This window comes from Strix aluco, chromosome 2 (assembly GCF_031877795.1).
Source record: "Strix aluco isolate bStrAlu1 chromosome 2, bStrAlu1.hap1, whole genome shotgun sequence".
Classification (NCBI taxonomy): Eukaryota; Metazoa; Chordata; class Aves; order Strigiformes; family Strigidae; genus Strix; species Strix aluco.
In genome coordinates this window covers 134,442,866-134,457,076 of record NC_133932.1, presented here as the reverse complement: position 1 = coordinate 134,457,076, position 14,211 = coordinate 134,442,866, and the positions used below count along the sequence as shown (strand labels likewise).

General features: G+C 49.3%; 2 protein-coding genes across 4 annotated transcripts in view; both read left to right on the top strand.

The window, feature by feature from the left end:
* Positions 1 to 14,211, top strand: part of CAPN5 (calpain 5) — a 62,004-nt gene that overhangs the window by 31,585 nt on the left and 16,208 nt on the right. For all 3 annotated transcript variants that reach the window (XM_074816447.1, XM_074816449.1, XM_074816448.1), the window contains exon 3: positions 5,568 to 5,699. In XM_074816447.1, coding sequence (XP_074672548.1) covers positions 5,568 to 5,699 — 132 coding nt within the window. The remainder of the gene's footprint in view (positions 1 to 5,567; positions 5,700 to 14,211) is intronic.
* On the top strand, positions 12,264 to 13,424 carry OMP (olfactory marker protein). Its single transcript, XM_074817028.1, has one exon. The coding sequence runs from the start codon at positions 12,305 to 12,307 to the stop codon at positions 12,782 to 12,784; it is 480 nt and encodes a 159-aa protein (XP_074673129.1). The 5' UTR covers positions 12,264 to 12,304; the 3' UTR covers positions 12,785 to 13,424.

The window sequence follows — 14,211 nt, the reverse complement described above, 5'->3', positions numbered from 1 at the left end:
GTAATGGTTTTAAACTAAAAGAGGGTAGACTCAGCTCTAAGGAAGAAATTTTTTATTCTGAGTGTAGTGAGACACTGGCACACATTGCCCAGAGAGGTGGTAGATGCCCCATCACTAGAAACATTCAAGGCCAGGTTGGACGGGGCTCTGAGCAACCTGATCTGGTTGAAGATGTCCCTGCTCACTGCAGGGGGGTTGGACTAGATGACCTTTAAATGTCCCTTCCAACCCAAGCCGTTCTGTGATTCTGTGATTCTATAATAATCCTTCTGAAAACATAGAACCCTGGTTTTCTAAACTCACCCTATTTCCCTGCCCTTCCCTGTGTCACCCTGGTGCAAATTTTTTAATAAAATCACATTCCCAATGCAGGTACCTGCAGCAAGGCAGCACAGGGACCTTTGTGTCAGCTGTGTCACCGTTGCTCGCTGTGCTTGGATGCCTCTTGCTCTCTTGGCTGTGTGAGTGACATTTAAGATACAGGATCCTTTTGGTTCCCCATTGCCCAGGAGGAGGGGGGAAGCGCAGCCACGTTAATAGATTATCTTGCTGATTTTGCAAGTCTGAGTGAAAGCATTGTCCTGAAACAGCCAGGCTCTGCAATGCAATTAGACTAGTCTGCTCCTTGCAAAATCTTGTTAGTAAAAAATGGTCCTGGCATGCAGCAGATGTTTTATGTCACATGGTTATTTTCCCCCCTTAGTGTTTTCCCTCCCCGCAGCTGTCTTGACAAAATCCAGATCCCCAGTGGATCGAAAGCTCAGAAATCTGCACTGGGAAACATTTATGATAAGACAGTCACCAATTATAAAGGCAATTAGAGGGTGATTTGCTCATTACTACCCTGTGTGGAATTGGACTAACTGGAGAAGATGAGGGTGATATTTTCTGGTTTAAATGCATTTGGAATGAAATCGTGTGTGTTGGGGGAAAGAGCGCCAAAGGGGAGAGCAGAGGAAAAGCCCACATACTTTTTGGTGGGAAGCAAAATTACACCACCAAGTGCAAGGTAATTGCACTGATTGAGCCTTTTTTTTCCTTAATGGACTTCAATAACCCAAACCCAGAGGGAGCAAACTGGCCCATTCTGGGCTCCCATAAGCCAGACCTGGTACCTGTGCAATCAGCCTCTCATCAACAGGGACCTCAAAGTCCTCTCCCAGCCCCAGCTCTGATTTCCACCTCTGCCCCACATCCGTTGCAGGAGGAAGGATGTGGGAAGGCGTATATGAATCACCAGAACTTTGAATCATTAGTTTGGCCCTCCCTGTGTTATCAGGCTATATGTTTCCATAGGACCATCCGCACAGGCTTTCTTTAAATTGTGTTTTGTTGCCTGGAGCTCAGTGGCTATTTCAGCAGGCACTTTAGGGAGGGCAGATCATCTACAATGGTGCTTAGCATCCTTGGGATCCTTCAAGACAGATTCTTCTTTTGGGTAAAGAGGCATGGATGGCTCTCTTGGCCAAGTCAGAGTTAAGAACAACACATCAAAGCCATAGCTTGCTTGCAGCCACAGCTTTTGGCTTTCCCCTGCTCTTCCTTGCTGTTTGCCACCTGTGTCCAGACTAGGAACAGCCACAATCCAGGATCTGGCTGTGGTGCGATGAGGGACGGGACGGACTCGCTGTTTGCTGAAGCCTTGGGTGCCACGGGGCAGTTTGAGCTGGTTCTGTGGTGGCTGATACCTGAACCCACACTCTGGGTGTGTGTGGGTGTGCATGTTTGAGTGCTGCCCTCTTCTCTTGGGGTTGTGGTGCTGAGAGGGTGATGTGGTGCTTGTCTTTTGGAGAAGTGCCTGCCTGGGTGAATATTTTTGCTCACCTGATTTCTGTCTGCTGCATGGAGGGAGGGGAGGCAACCAAGGTGATGACCTTCGATGATCAGAGCATCTCTGCTTCTCTCCTCCCCTTGCACATACGAACACCAGGCCCTGTAATTCAGTCAGGCTGCAGAACAAGCTCTTTATCTCTTTCAGCTCTGTCCGCAGGAAAAGGAAAACTAAATTCCGTGTTTTTCTTGGCTCTTTTTGACGTAGTTCCCCATCACCCACCTCTGCATGTGGGCATGGTGCTTCACGGCTCTGAGTGTGCTTTGCACCCTGAAGGTGCTGCATCACACACCAGGGCCCCACTGCACTCCATGCAATCCTGGGGGCATTGCAGCCTTGCTGAAGCAGTGCCTTGGCCACTTGTTCCCACCTCAGTACAGGCAGAGCACCCAGGGAATGTCATCCCTGTGGATTGAAGGCCACGCAATCTAGACCAGTGCCAAAATGTGTGAGTGGGAGCTCAGCAGCTTCAGTGAGGACTGAAGAATCCAAGTAATTTAATATTGGGAAGCTCTAGTCTAAGAGATTTGGGAAGCCTTCTCAGGAGGTTTTGCTGGGAAGACTGACCCATGGATGAGTCTTAACCTGATGGGATCAGTTCTGCAGCATTAGAGCAAGGAAGAAATGCTGCCCTGCCCTGTGCAAGTGCAACAAAGGGCTGTGAAGATCATTAAGGGACTGGAGCATCTGACATAAGGAGAGGCTGAGAAAGCTGGGAGTCTTCAGTCTGGAGAAGAGAAAGCTCAGGGAGATCTTAACAATATGCATAAATACCTGATAGCAGAGAATGGAAAAGACAGAGCCAGACTTCTCAGTGGTGCCCAATGACAGGATAAGAGACAGTGAGCATGAAGTGAAAAACATGAAATTCCATTTAAACATGAGAAAAAGACTTTTTTTGCTGTGAGGGTGGTCCAAACACTGGCACAGGTTGCCCAGAGAGGTTGTGGAGTCTCCATCCCTGGAGATATCCAAAACCTGAAAGCTGTCCTGAGCAATCTGCTCTAGCTGACCCTATTTTGAGTAGGTGGGATGGTCTGGATGATCTCCAGAAGTTCCTTCTAACTGCATTGATTTGGTGATTCTGTGCTTAGGATAACTAGGAGTCCACTGGGATGGAGCTTAGGTGTGGTCCTTCTGCTGGGATCATGGCAGCCCCTCTCTGCCCTTCAGGGTGGACTCCTGGGAAGACTCACTGAGCATTTTGGGATTTGCACAAGTGCTGTGCAGAGCTAACGTGGTGTTTCCTTCCAGCCAGGCCTGTATATTGTGCTGGGCTGATCTTCGTGCAAAGCATCACCCCTTCTCCAAGGCCTGATGCATCTCCAGGCACCAGGCATGCGAGATCCCGGGTCAAGGGAGAGGCTGTCACTCCCTGCCACAGCAGAGAATTGTGGCATTTAGCAACCTTCGTGCTCCTAGGAAGCTTCCAATTTAGCTGCAAACTGCCACAGGGTTTTCACATTATGAGGAAAGGAGGTTAAAAAGTCCATGGGCTGCTAAGTTTTAGAGCAAGTGTGTGCTATCAGCCACAACCACACTGGACCAAAAGCACCTTGAAACACCACATCCAAGTGTGCACCTGAATGGGAAATGCCTACTGCAGGATCTGAAGAGCTGCCTGAATGAATCCTTCAAGAACGCTATGGCCTTAGGGACACATCTGCATTAGTGGGAAGAGAAGCTGAGAATTGTGAGCATTCTCATGAGAATTGTGTTTTGCAAAGGGAGCCTGCTCTGGCATGAGTGTTTCCAGCTGTGGCACCTTTGATGCTGCCATGGGTCCAAGAGAGTAGGGTCTAACGAGCTGTACCCTCATCTGTGCCAGGGCAGGCTGCTCTTTTGATGAGTACGTAGGGCTTCCCTCTATTAAAATAAGCAACCACAGGGTTTTAATTGGCAAACTCTTTCCTGGTGATGGGGAAATCACAGCTAAGTGGCAGCTCTGCTCTTAGGAAAGGTCCCTGAGCATCTGACACCCTCTACCCTATGCTAATTTCTGTCAAGCAGGATATGTTTGTCGTGCTTTCACGTTCTCCCCTGTCTACGTAATATCAAGTGACTCCTTTTTTGTACACTGCAGATTCACCTAAGGGTAGAAAAGGCATCTGTGGTCCTCAAATGGGACAAACACAGTGCCTCCGCCCCCCAGAGCAGGATCACTAAGAGCTGATCTTGCAGACATCCCCATCACCAACAGACAGGATGGATGCATCCCCTGCTGCTGGGTGCTTCCTCGGTGGTATGAAACAGGAATGAAACCCCACTGCTTCTCTCCCAGCCCTGTCTGCACTCAGCGATGCTGAGAAGTGCATGTGGCTCTTGCCTTTGGTGGCTGTCAGCTTGCCTCCCTCTAGCGCTTATCGCAACCTCCTGCAACTGGGAGGGAATTAGTCCTCTCCCTTGGGGTTTGATCGCTGCCCAGTTTGTGTCTGGATGGAGCTCAGGTTATTTTTTAGGTCTACAGTGCTGGCTGGGGTAGGTGGGGATAGCAGGAGGTGCTTACAAAGCAGCGATTCCTTTTTCTCCCCATGATGGGCAGAGTCACTGCAAGTCCTCATGTGCAAAGTTTTGAGGGAACGTGTTATTCTGGGTGCAGCCAGCCTGAAAAACTGGAAGGTGTGGGGGAAGAAGGAAAATCTGCTTTTCCTTTCTGCCCTTCCAATTAAATGTAATAACAAAGGGGAAAAGATTCTTCCAGCTCTTAGTCAGTCCCATCTGCTTCTAGCCTCCAGCTGGACATGACCTTCCAAACTGGACTGATCAGGAGAAAAGATTAAAAAAAAAAAGCACATGTCACACGAAGCTTGCTTAACACCCTCTGTTATTTAAGTGCTTTCTTGGCCAGGCTCTAAGTGGGAGTGCAAAGAAAGAAGGGCAGCCTGGCAGAAGCCGGGCAGAGGAAAGGCAATGTGGTTGGTGCCTGAGTGGCTGTAGGGATGAGCTCACCTCCTAGCTGCCTCCTACCCAAATTTCTCCATTCGTGGTGCCTGTGCACAATCCACCGTGCTGGTTCTGCTATCAGCATGACATTTAATCCTCCTGGCCCGGCTGCAAAGCTTTTGGCTTACTGAATTTTCTCCATCTGCTGTTCTAAGATCTGGAAGGACAGACATCCTGGGTGAGGACACTTGGCTTCTTGCAACCAAGTCTGAGCCCTCAATCTACACTGAGCTTTCCTGGGTGAACTGTCTGATTTAGGCACTGAGATTCTCCATCTTAAATGCCTGGCTTTGCCCTTCTCCTGCAGGGTTTTATTTTTTGGATAGAACCACAAGTTCCAGTATGGGAGACAGTGGGTTTGGGTGATGCTCTCGTGCTCTCCAGAGCAAAATAAGAGAGGAAGAAGCTGGTAAAGCAATCACAGAGTAGAGAGAGCTGAAGGACTTATGAGAACTTAGAAGAGGGGATGGGTCACTAGGGCTGTAATGGTGTGAAAACATACCATTATCACCAGGGATAATTATAGCAAAGCTGTGCTGATGCTGGAACAGAATAGGGAATAAGTCTAGTGTCACTTCAGCAGTGATGCTGCCCATGTCCTGGTGAGAGTGGAAGGCAGGAGGGGGTCCTCCTGCCACCAGCATCGTGAGTGAGGCCAGCAGAAAGCTGCAGATGGGATTTAAATGGAGCCTGAGGAAGAGAGAAAGAGATTTTCCTTTGCCAAGAAGTTTTGTTCCTGATTTTTCTTGTCTCCTCGCTTACCCCGTGTGTCTGTTTCTCTCCCGTCCCACAGGAAATCTGCAATGATCCACATCTCTTTGTGGACGGGATCAGTTCCCATGACTTACACCAGGGCCAGGTTGGGAACTGCTGGTTTGTGGCTGCCTGCTCCTCCCTGGCATCCCGGGAGTCTCTGTGGCAGAAGGTAAGCAGGTCCCAACGCCTGGGGAAAGCCTGTCTTCAACACCTTGGCTTCATGTCGTGTTTGTTGGGCTCAAAAACTGGTTCTTGAGGGATGCCTCAGGTCCTGAAAAACTGTTCATGTGCAAAAACCTCCCTTAAAGGACTATCTTTCAAGGGGGATTAGTCGTAATGACTGCAGTCACATCACACTCAAGCCAAACCCTTGGCTGGTTTCTCCTTAACCAAGTGGATCAAGTCCCATCCTGTCCTTCAAATCCCCAAATCTGACCCTCCCCACTCCAAAATAGCCTAAAAAAACAACAAGAAGAGCAAAATTCAGGATGCTCAGCTGCAGCATGTGGCCCTGTTTCCTTAGTTCCCATGGTGTAACCTCTCTTTGGCTGCTGGAGCAGGTAGAGTGATTTGAGGGTATTAGCATCTCTCCCAAGCCACTGCTTCCCCAAAACATCCATCTCTGGCACGCTCCATGGCTGGATTGCGCCATGTAGCCATGCTCCTTTGAGCGTGGGGTACAAAGGGAGTGTGTTGTGGGCCAGAAAGCCACCAAGGAGCTGCACCAGAGCAAGGGTCTGCAGACCTGGGAAGCAGCCACAGAGGTACAGGGGGGAAGGAGATGCTCAGTGCCACATCCTTGAACAGTCTGTGCCTGTCTCCACCATGTCCTCAGTACAAAAGAAATCAGTCCTGTGAAAGCCAAGGCAGGGAGACTTCAGACCCTGGTACAGGCATGCCTCATTGTAAAACAAGAGACCAGCAAGCTGCAACCTTTTTCTATATTTTACTGCAAAAGGCAGCCACCACAGTCCTACAGTGTGAGCACAGCATCACCTGCTTCACCTACAACCTTCTACTGCAACAGACCCCAAAGGGGTTCCTCCACCCTACTTACGCCTTTGCATCTGCTCTGTGTGCTGTGGTACTTCCAGTCTCTGCTGCGTGGGGTTTTTGTGATCACCAACACTAAGCTCAGGAATTTGTGTTTGTTGCAGCATGCCTGTTTTCTGTTAAAATCGAGGTTTTTCATTATAGGGGAACAGGCTAGCAGTTGTTGGTTTCTGAGTAAGCAGTAAGGTTTCCTCCCATCATGGCTGTGGTGACTGTTGTGGCTCTCGTTACAGGTGTGGTGCAAAGGGTTGTTTAGCTTGTTCCTCAGCGTTGATCTCTCCCAGGGGTGAGCAGGAGAGTTGTCTTCCCTCCTCGCCATTCACTTCCAGCCCTGCCCTGGGATGTGCCGACCGAACAGAAGCCGGGTCCCTTTGGACACCTCATTATTTCAGTTTGCCAATGGCATTGCTTTTTCCTCCCCTGGCAATTTGGCTGTGGGTGTTTATGACTTCTCATTTTCCATGCCCTTAACTCTCAGAAGCTCTTCTTTACCTGCCTCCTCTTTCTTTCAGAAAGGTTTGTTTTCTGAGAAAAACACAAGCCGCAGACCTCTCCCCCAGCCTTCCCTCCCAGTGATGTTCAGTTTGCTGTGGTGTTCACTACAGGGCTCTGGTCAGACATGCTTCTGCACACCCCTGCTTTTGGAGACCTCAGAATTAGATGGGACCTTTGATCCCCCTCTGCAAGGTTCTTTAAGAGGGTGTGATGAACCGCAAGGAGTAAGCATGGCAATAAACTGCAGCAGCAACTTTTAAAGCAAAATGGGAGACATCAAGTGCACAGATTAACCCCTTGGCCCAAAGAGACACCAGCTCTGCTGGATGTGCTGGGATTAGAGCATGGCCCTTGCCTAAGATCATGGAGCCCTTCATTGGCCCAAAAATAGTGGACCTCTTGGTCCCTGGTACAGTTGCATGTGCAAATGTGATAACGTTGCACATTGGACCCAGTGCCTACCGGGCAAACCTCTAGTCCTGACTGCTCAATATGCTGATGCAAGCAACAGCTGAGAGGACAGACAAGGCAGCAAAACACTAGATTTTTAAATCTGGTTTAAAATCTGGTTTTAGTGGCTTTAGACACCAACGCATCTCTGGTTCAGGGTCCAGGATGAGCTGAAAGATGCTGACACAGGTGTTAGTATCACTGAAATGTGGGTACAGGGATCTTGGCCCAGGTCTCCCATTGCTCATAGAAAATCTAACTCTGATTTACACCAGGATGTAACTTAGGGTCTGTGTGTCCCTTGCTCCACTTCACACAGAGAAACTGCCTCTCTCAAGTGTGGGGAGGGGAAATACCTTCAAGAGAATAGGATGGGCCAGCACATCCCTGTGTATCTTAAGAGATGTTTTTATTCACATGCTTTCTTTCACTTTACCCCAAGGCTCCCTCTGCGTCCCTACTTCCCACTAAACCTGTGTTGTTTGAGTCACTGAGTAGGAATGGGGTGCTGGAATTTAATTTAAAGCTGTTTTCTAAATTCCTGAGTCTTGGCTGACCCTACATGGCTTTAGCTGTGATCTGGCTCTGTAACACCCTTTCTGTGACCCTTCAGAGGTGTCTAGCTCTTATGAAAAGAAATTAAGGCCTTGAAATGGGGGGATTTAAATATTTTCCAGCAGCACTTTTTCCTAAAGGGTTGTCTGAATCTGTACCTCTGCTCCCACAGGTTGCATTGGTATTGCTCAACAAACAAGGGACAAGGGCTGGGCTCTGAAGCCCAGTGGTTCAGGCAACCCTGCATCTCGACCACCTAGCCTGGTCTCCTTCCCCCTCAGTTGCTTCCAGAGAACAGGCAGTCTTGAGTGGGACGCTGTCACGGATGAGTGTTTTAGATCACTTAAAGAATTTGTAAAAGTGCAACTTAACAGAGTTCGATGGCAAGGTTCACTCTATTACTACATGGGAGAAACATACAAAGGCAAATCAAGTTAGAATTGATTTAGAATGATTTACAGAGAGATTGAAGATGTGAAAAGGTAAGGAAGACCCTTCTGCTGAGTCATGAGGCTCAGAATGAACTCTCTCGCTTTCTAAACTCCTTCTCAGAGAGGAGTCTAGGTGTGGCTGGATCCAATCTTAGTCCCAGACTTGGTCAGTGGTTTATACCTAAGAGATAAAAAGGGTAAGGAAAACCCCCTGTTGAGTCATCAGGTTCAGAAAGGACCCCCTTGCTTTCTAAACTCCTTCTCAGAGAGGAGTTTAGGTGCAGATGGATCCAGACTTAGTCCCAGACTTGGTCAATGGTTTATGACTAAAGGATTATATGTGTACAGTCAATCCTTTCTATCACTATCCCAACTAGATTTTAAAGTTTAGCATGCTATTAATCACTTACCTTCCATCCAGGTGCAGCTCGAGCTGGGTGCCTCTGGAGAGGGAGGGGGAAGGACGGGGGCGGACCTGAACAAAGAAATCCCTGGGCAGTTATACCTATTCACCCACCCCTCACGCATTCTTCATACTCCAGTAGTGATTCTGGTCTGAGATATTCTGAGCCTGTATTGGATTCCTTCACTGTCTCCAGACAGGCCGTTATCTTGTCTAGTTGCAGCTTCTCTTGATGGTTGTAGCCTTGAAATGTCCTATCTTCTGATTTACGCTGGCTCTGGAGACCCCTGTTTTGACTAAGTAGGTACACATTCAGTAAGCCTAGGTGAAAGTTTACAGCTTGTGGTCTAAGGCTTCAGCAAATCTAGCTACTCATGCTAAGTAAGTAAAGCTAAGCAAACAGCATACTAAATCACACAACTTTATAACTCTAAGTGATTCATTCTATTTAAAACTCACTTATTTAAGCTAAATGACTAATATCTCTTAACACTAAGAGGCGTCCTTGCTCAAGGGGAGAGTTGCCTGGCGTTCAGTCCAGTTGCTGTCTAGGGAGAACTCAAATTTGGCTCATCCAATGATCTGTCATTGGTAAAAGATCTCATTGCTTCGAGGAGCAACCTTGAGAGGAGTTTCAGCTCAAGGGGAGATCACTGCCATGCAGCCACACTGCTAGCAGGGGGAGCTCAAGGAGGGCTCACTTAGGTTGTCATATTTATGGGATAAAGTGGTTGACTTGTTGTCAACTTGCGTACAATGGGAGAGGTATGCACAAGACTCCTTGTACCCACAACTTACTTTGTTCAGTCTGCTCCTTTGTGGGTTTCCTAGAGTTCTTGGCCCAGCTGCGGCTCAGGCCTTTACTTCCTTTGGAGCCAGTACCAAACCACTGCTAGTTAGTTAAGGAGGGATCGAGTGCATCCATCACATATATCATGAGCAAATGGCTCTGAAGGTATCCGCCTCCCAAAGTCCATTTTGCTTATGTCTTCTACAACCTGGGGTTAGTTATTGCTCTCTGGGGAGACCCTAAAGGCTAATCTTGTACCTCAGCAGGGCAGGGAAGGAACATCATGTGGTGTCTGGGGGCTGGACCCCCACTGCAGTCTGTTCATCATTAGGTGCAAGGTCATTGCTCCTTCCACTGCCACCACATATGGGGGTAAAAGAAATAAGGTAGTCCAAGCAAGGTCTGTGTGACATTGTCACATGTAACCCAGCTCAAAAAGTCTCCAGGGTTACCTGAAGGCATTTTTAACTTCTAAAACCCAAGGGCTGGATCAACAGCTGCTGCTAAAAGTGTTTTAAAGCTAGTAAACAAGTGAAGCAAGAGCTCAGAGAACAGCCAGAAGGGTCAGGTTTCCTCAAACTTCTCTTTTGTCCCTTCAAATGGGTCTGTGTAGCTCTTCGCTTTCTTGACTCTGTCCTCACAGTCTTTAAGAGTAACAGCAGACTGGTGACTGTAAGACAATTCCCAGGAAAATGACCCACCTTGGGCGCCTGGTGTCTGTGGCTTGTCTGGCCAAGGCCAGCTTCTGATGGTCTTTTTTGGAACTTCCTGAAGTCAAAATGATAGCCTCTAGGGATGATACTGGGTACTTGTGAGTCAAGTGTCACACAGTGCAGGTGCTGGCACAAGTTTTTTTAGAAAAACTGTTTTCTGGAGTTATTTAACACAGTTTGAGCTCCCAAAGTGCCCTGCAATCATGGCATGTGGCAGAAGCCAACCTGAATCACAGATAGGATGGAGACAACCCAAACAACCTGACTCCACGCAATGTCCATTCTGAAACTTTATGCTGAAACACCTGCACTGTCCAAGTGTTCAAACCAGTGACTGTAATCCAAAGATACCATGGCATGCTCACAGGAGTCAGGCCTTTTCCATGGTGCACCTAAAACTGTGGCTGTGGTTTAGCTGTTGTGTCACGGGGCCACTTGTCATAAGGAGGCATAGCTTGGCATGGGACCTCTCTTCAGGATCTGGAGCCTCTTGGAGTTACCCAGAACCCTGCAAACCCTCCTTTATCCCATCCATTTTTCGGGCAACCCACCAGCACAGCACCAGTGCTCTGGATTTAATTGCACCCAGCAATTGCTGGGGAATGAGTGGTTCCAGTTTGGGCACGGTGGTCTTGCTGGTGCTCATCTGGCTTCAGAGCATGTGTACAGTGCCTGGGAAGAGGTTTCTTGCATCTTGAACCTGCTTCTCCACCTGGTCCAAAGAGACAAGCATTGAGGTGAAGACTGTACCTGAGTTCCCCTTTCCCAGGCACCCTAAGTTGAAGCCCACATGTGAGCACCCTCTCCAACATCGGGCCGGACCATTTGAAGGCAAGCAGACCCACGCTGAGCTGCTGGTGCCCACCTACTGCTGCAGGAGCAGTGTGGAGCCTGACTCCTGCCAGCTGCGCCGTCCACAGAAGGACACGGGGTCCTGAGGGACAAGTGGACTATAAGTCAAACATGTACCATTGTGGAGATGAAGGCCAAGCACACATGGGGCCAAACTAACATGAGTGCATCCAGCAGGTTGAGGGAAATTATTCTTTCCCCCTGTCTGGCATTTGTTATTCCCCATCTGGGCACTGTTTTGGGGTCCTCAGAAGAAGACAGTGGCAAACTGAAGCAAGCCTGATGGAGGCCATGAAGGTGGTCTGGAGCACAGGACATATGAGGAGAGGCTGAGAGAAGCAGATTTGTACACCCAGAAGAAGGGATGGTGAAGGAGGAGCTTATTGCTGTCTGCAGCTACCTAATGGAAGGACGCGGGACGAGACGGAGCCAGACTCTTGCTGGGGATGCACAGTCACAGGACAAAAGACAACAGCACAAGCTGCAGCTTATCTTCAGCATGAGCATGGTCAGACAGTGGAACAGAGGCCCAGAGAGGCTGTGGGATCACCATCCATGGAGATACTCAAAGATGGACTGGACAAAGCCCTGAGCAACCTGATCTAACCTTGAAGTAAGTCCTGCTTTGAGTGGCAGGTTGGACCAGACCCCTCCAGAGTCTCCTTCCAACCTGAATTATCCCATGAGCCTACACTCAGAGAAAGCCACAGCCACCCAGACCCGACTGCAGGCCCTCATTTTGGGATAACGAGCAGCGGTTGTCAGGGAGGTTGCCAGGGAGGCTGACATCAAACATCCCTTCCCTATAGATTATCGTGCACAGCAGCACCATCAGTTGCTAATCTGCAAATGAGGCGGGAGGGCACCCAGAGGAAGCCCCGGAGGGTGTTTTGCGTCACTGATCCGGGTTGCCTAGCACTGCTGGGACTGTGGAGAGCGGGCACCAGCTCTGGGGGCTTGGTGGCTTTTTCTCCCTGCGTGTCCTGTTTGAGAGTCAGACGTTGCTGGGGACCTAGAGGAGCAGCTGAGGTGATGGCAGCTGAGGCAGGGATGCTCAAGCTGCCCTTCATCCGTGATGACCAGCTCACCCGGTGCATGCGGCTGCGATTCCAGAGCCTGCAGCAAAAAAACATGAGGCCCCAGGATGGTGAGAAGCTGCTGCGTCCCAACGAGCATGTCTACCGAGTGGATTTCATCCGGCAGCACAACCTACGCTTCCTCCACTGGGACATCCAGATGGAGAGACCTGGGAAGGTCACAGTGACCGGCACCTCCCAGCACTGGACTCCTGATCTCACCCACCTTATGAACCGGCAGCTGCTGGAGCCGGTGGGCATCTTCTGGAAGAAGCCAGGGGCCAAAGACGTAGAGTGCAATGAGGCAGATGCCCAGGAATTTGGGGAGCGGATAGCGGAGTTAGCCCAGATCCGCAAGGTGATGTATTTCCTCCTCGCTTTCACTGATGGCCTCGAACCAGCTCAGCTGAAGGGCTCCATTGTTTTTAAAGCCTGATCCCCTCTTGCTCAGCCCTTCTTGCTTCAGCTATGCTTTTGTCTTTGTTTTTCTTTTTCTCAGTTCAGTTCTTTGTTCAGTTTTTACGTGGGTTTTTTTTTTAATGAGGGACAGCATCATGAAAAAGTGGAGGACAGTTCGGTGCTTCTGAAGCCCCTCAGCCCTGTGAAATGTTCCACATACGTGCTGTCCTCTGTCTGAATGATGGGGAGGAGGGGACCATGAGCTTGCTGCTGTATTTGCCTAGAGTATAAGACTGCATCCTTGTGAATTCAGCAGGGATTCACCAGGTCTGGCTGGTGCAGGGTCTTGCTGGCTTGGAAATATGAGGCTGCCCTAAGCCCTCCAGCTGTGGCAACTGCATACCAAAAGCCTGATAGAAAAATAAGGTATTGCCATACTAGAAACAGGAGAGACAACCTGGAGAGAGCCCTGGCTTCCAGTTTCCATCCTAGCCATTAAAAAGGGAGAGCTTGTTTGCAATGGAGTGCTTCTCCTTGCAAGGATGCTGAGTGCTTGCAGGCTGCAGTGACTCCTGCTGTGACTGTGACTGCGTGGTGTCTCTGAAGACCAGTCCCATGGAGGATCACCTCGCCGTGAAGCTGAAGTACACTTGGACGTGCTGTATGCTGCAGATTGAAAACCCACTGGACAAACCGGTGCAGGGAGGTTGGACAACCCTTTTCCTGACAGCCACCACCATTTCTTGCTGGGGGTCACTGTGGGGAGGTGTACTCCAGCATGTTGCTCACCTTGTGCTGCCTGGAGACCGTTGGTCCTGAGATGCGTTGGAGCAGGCGTGCATGTGTGTGCAGAGAGGGCAAGTGAGCCAGCAGCCTAGAGCAGGCTGTAGGTCTGAGCCAGCAGTGAGTCCCATGCAGCAAAAACAATCAGTGCATTGTCATGGCCTTAAAGCACCCATGAATATATTTCTTCTGAAGCATCTATAGAGAGCCATGAGGCTGCAGAGCACTTTGCAAACCCCAGAGCAGGAACCTGCTGCTGCTGTCCCCAAAAAGCAGTGTCTCCTACCCTCTACAAATGCTGAGGCAGGGAGCAGTGTCTTGGTGGCCATGGAAGCAGAGCAGAGAGACGGTACTTTTAAAAGTTTAGGAGCAGGAATGTGTTTTGTGCCTGGCTTGTCCCATGACTGTGAATAAACTACTAACTTTGGACGTTCCCTTTTCCTCCACCGAAAAGTGAAAGGTACTTTGGTGAAGTTTCTTGAGACCCATGGGTAGAAATGTCCTTTGAAAGAGTCAAGTATTATTACAATTGGTCCTTTGATAAGATTGTACTCAAATGTGGGTGAAAGCTCCTCAAAGTATGGCCTGAGATTTTCCTGAGATGTGTAAGGAGAGAGCAGTGATGAGAGAGCCAGGACAAGGTGACTTTGTACTCATGGCCTGCTGACTTGTGCAGACCAT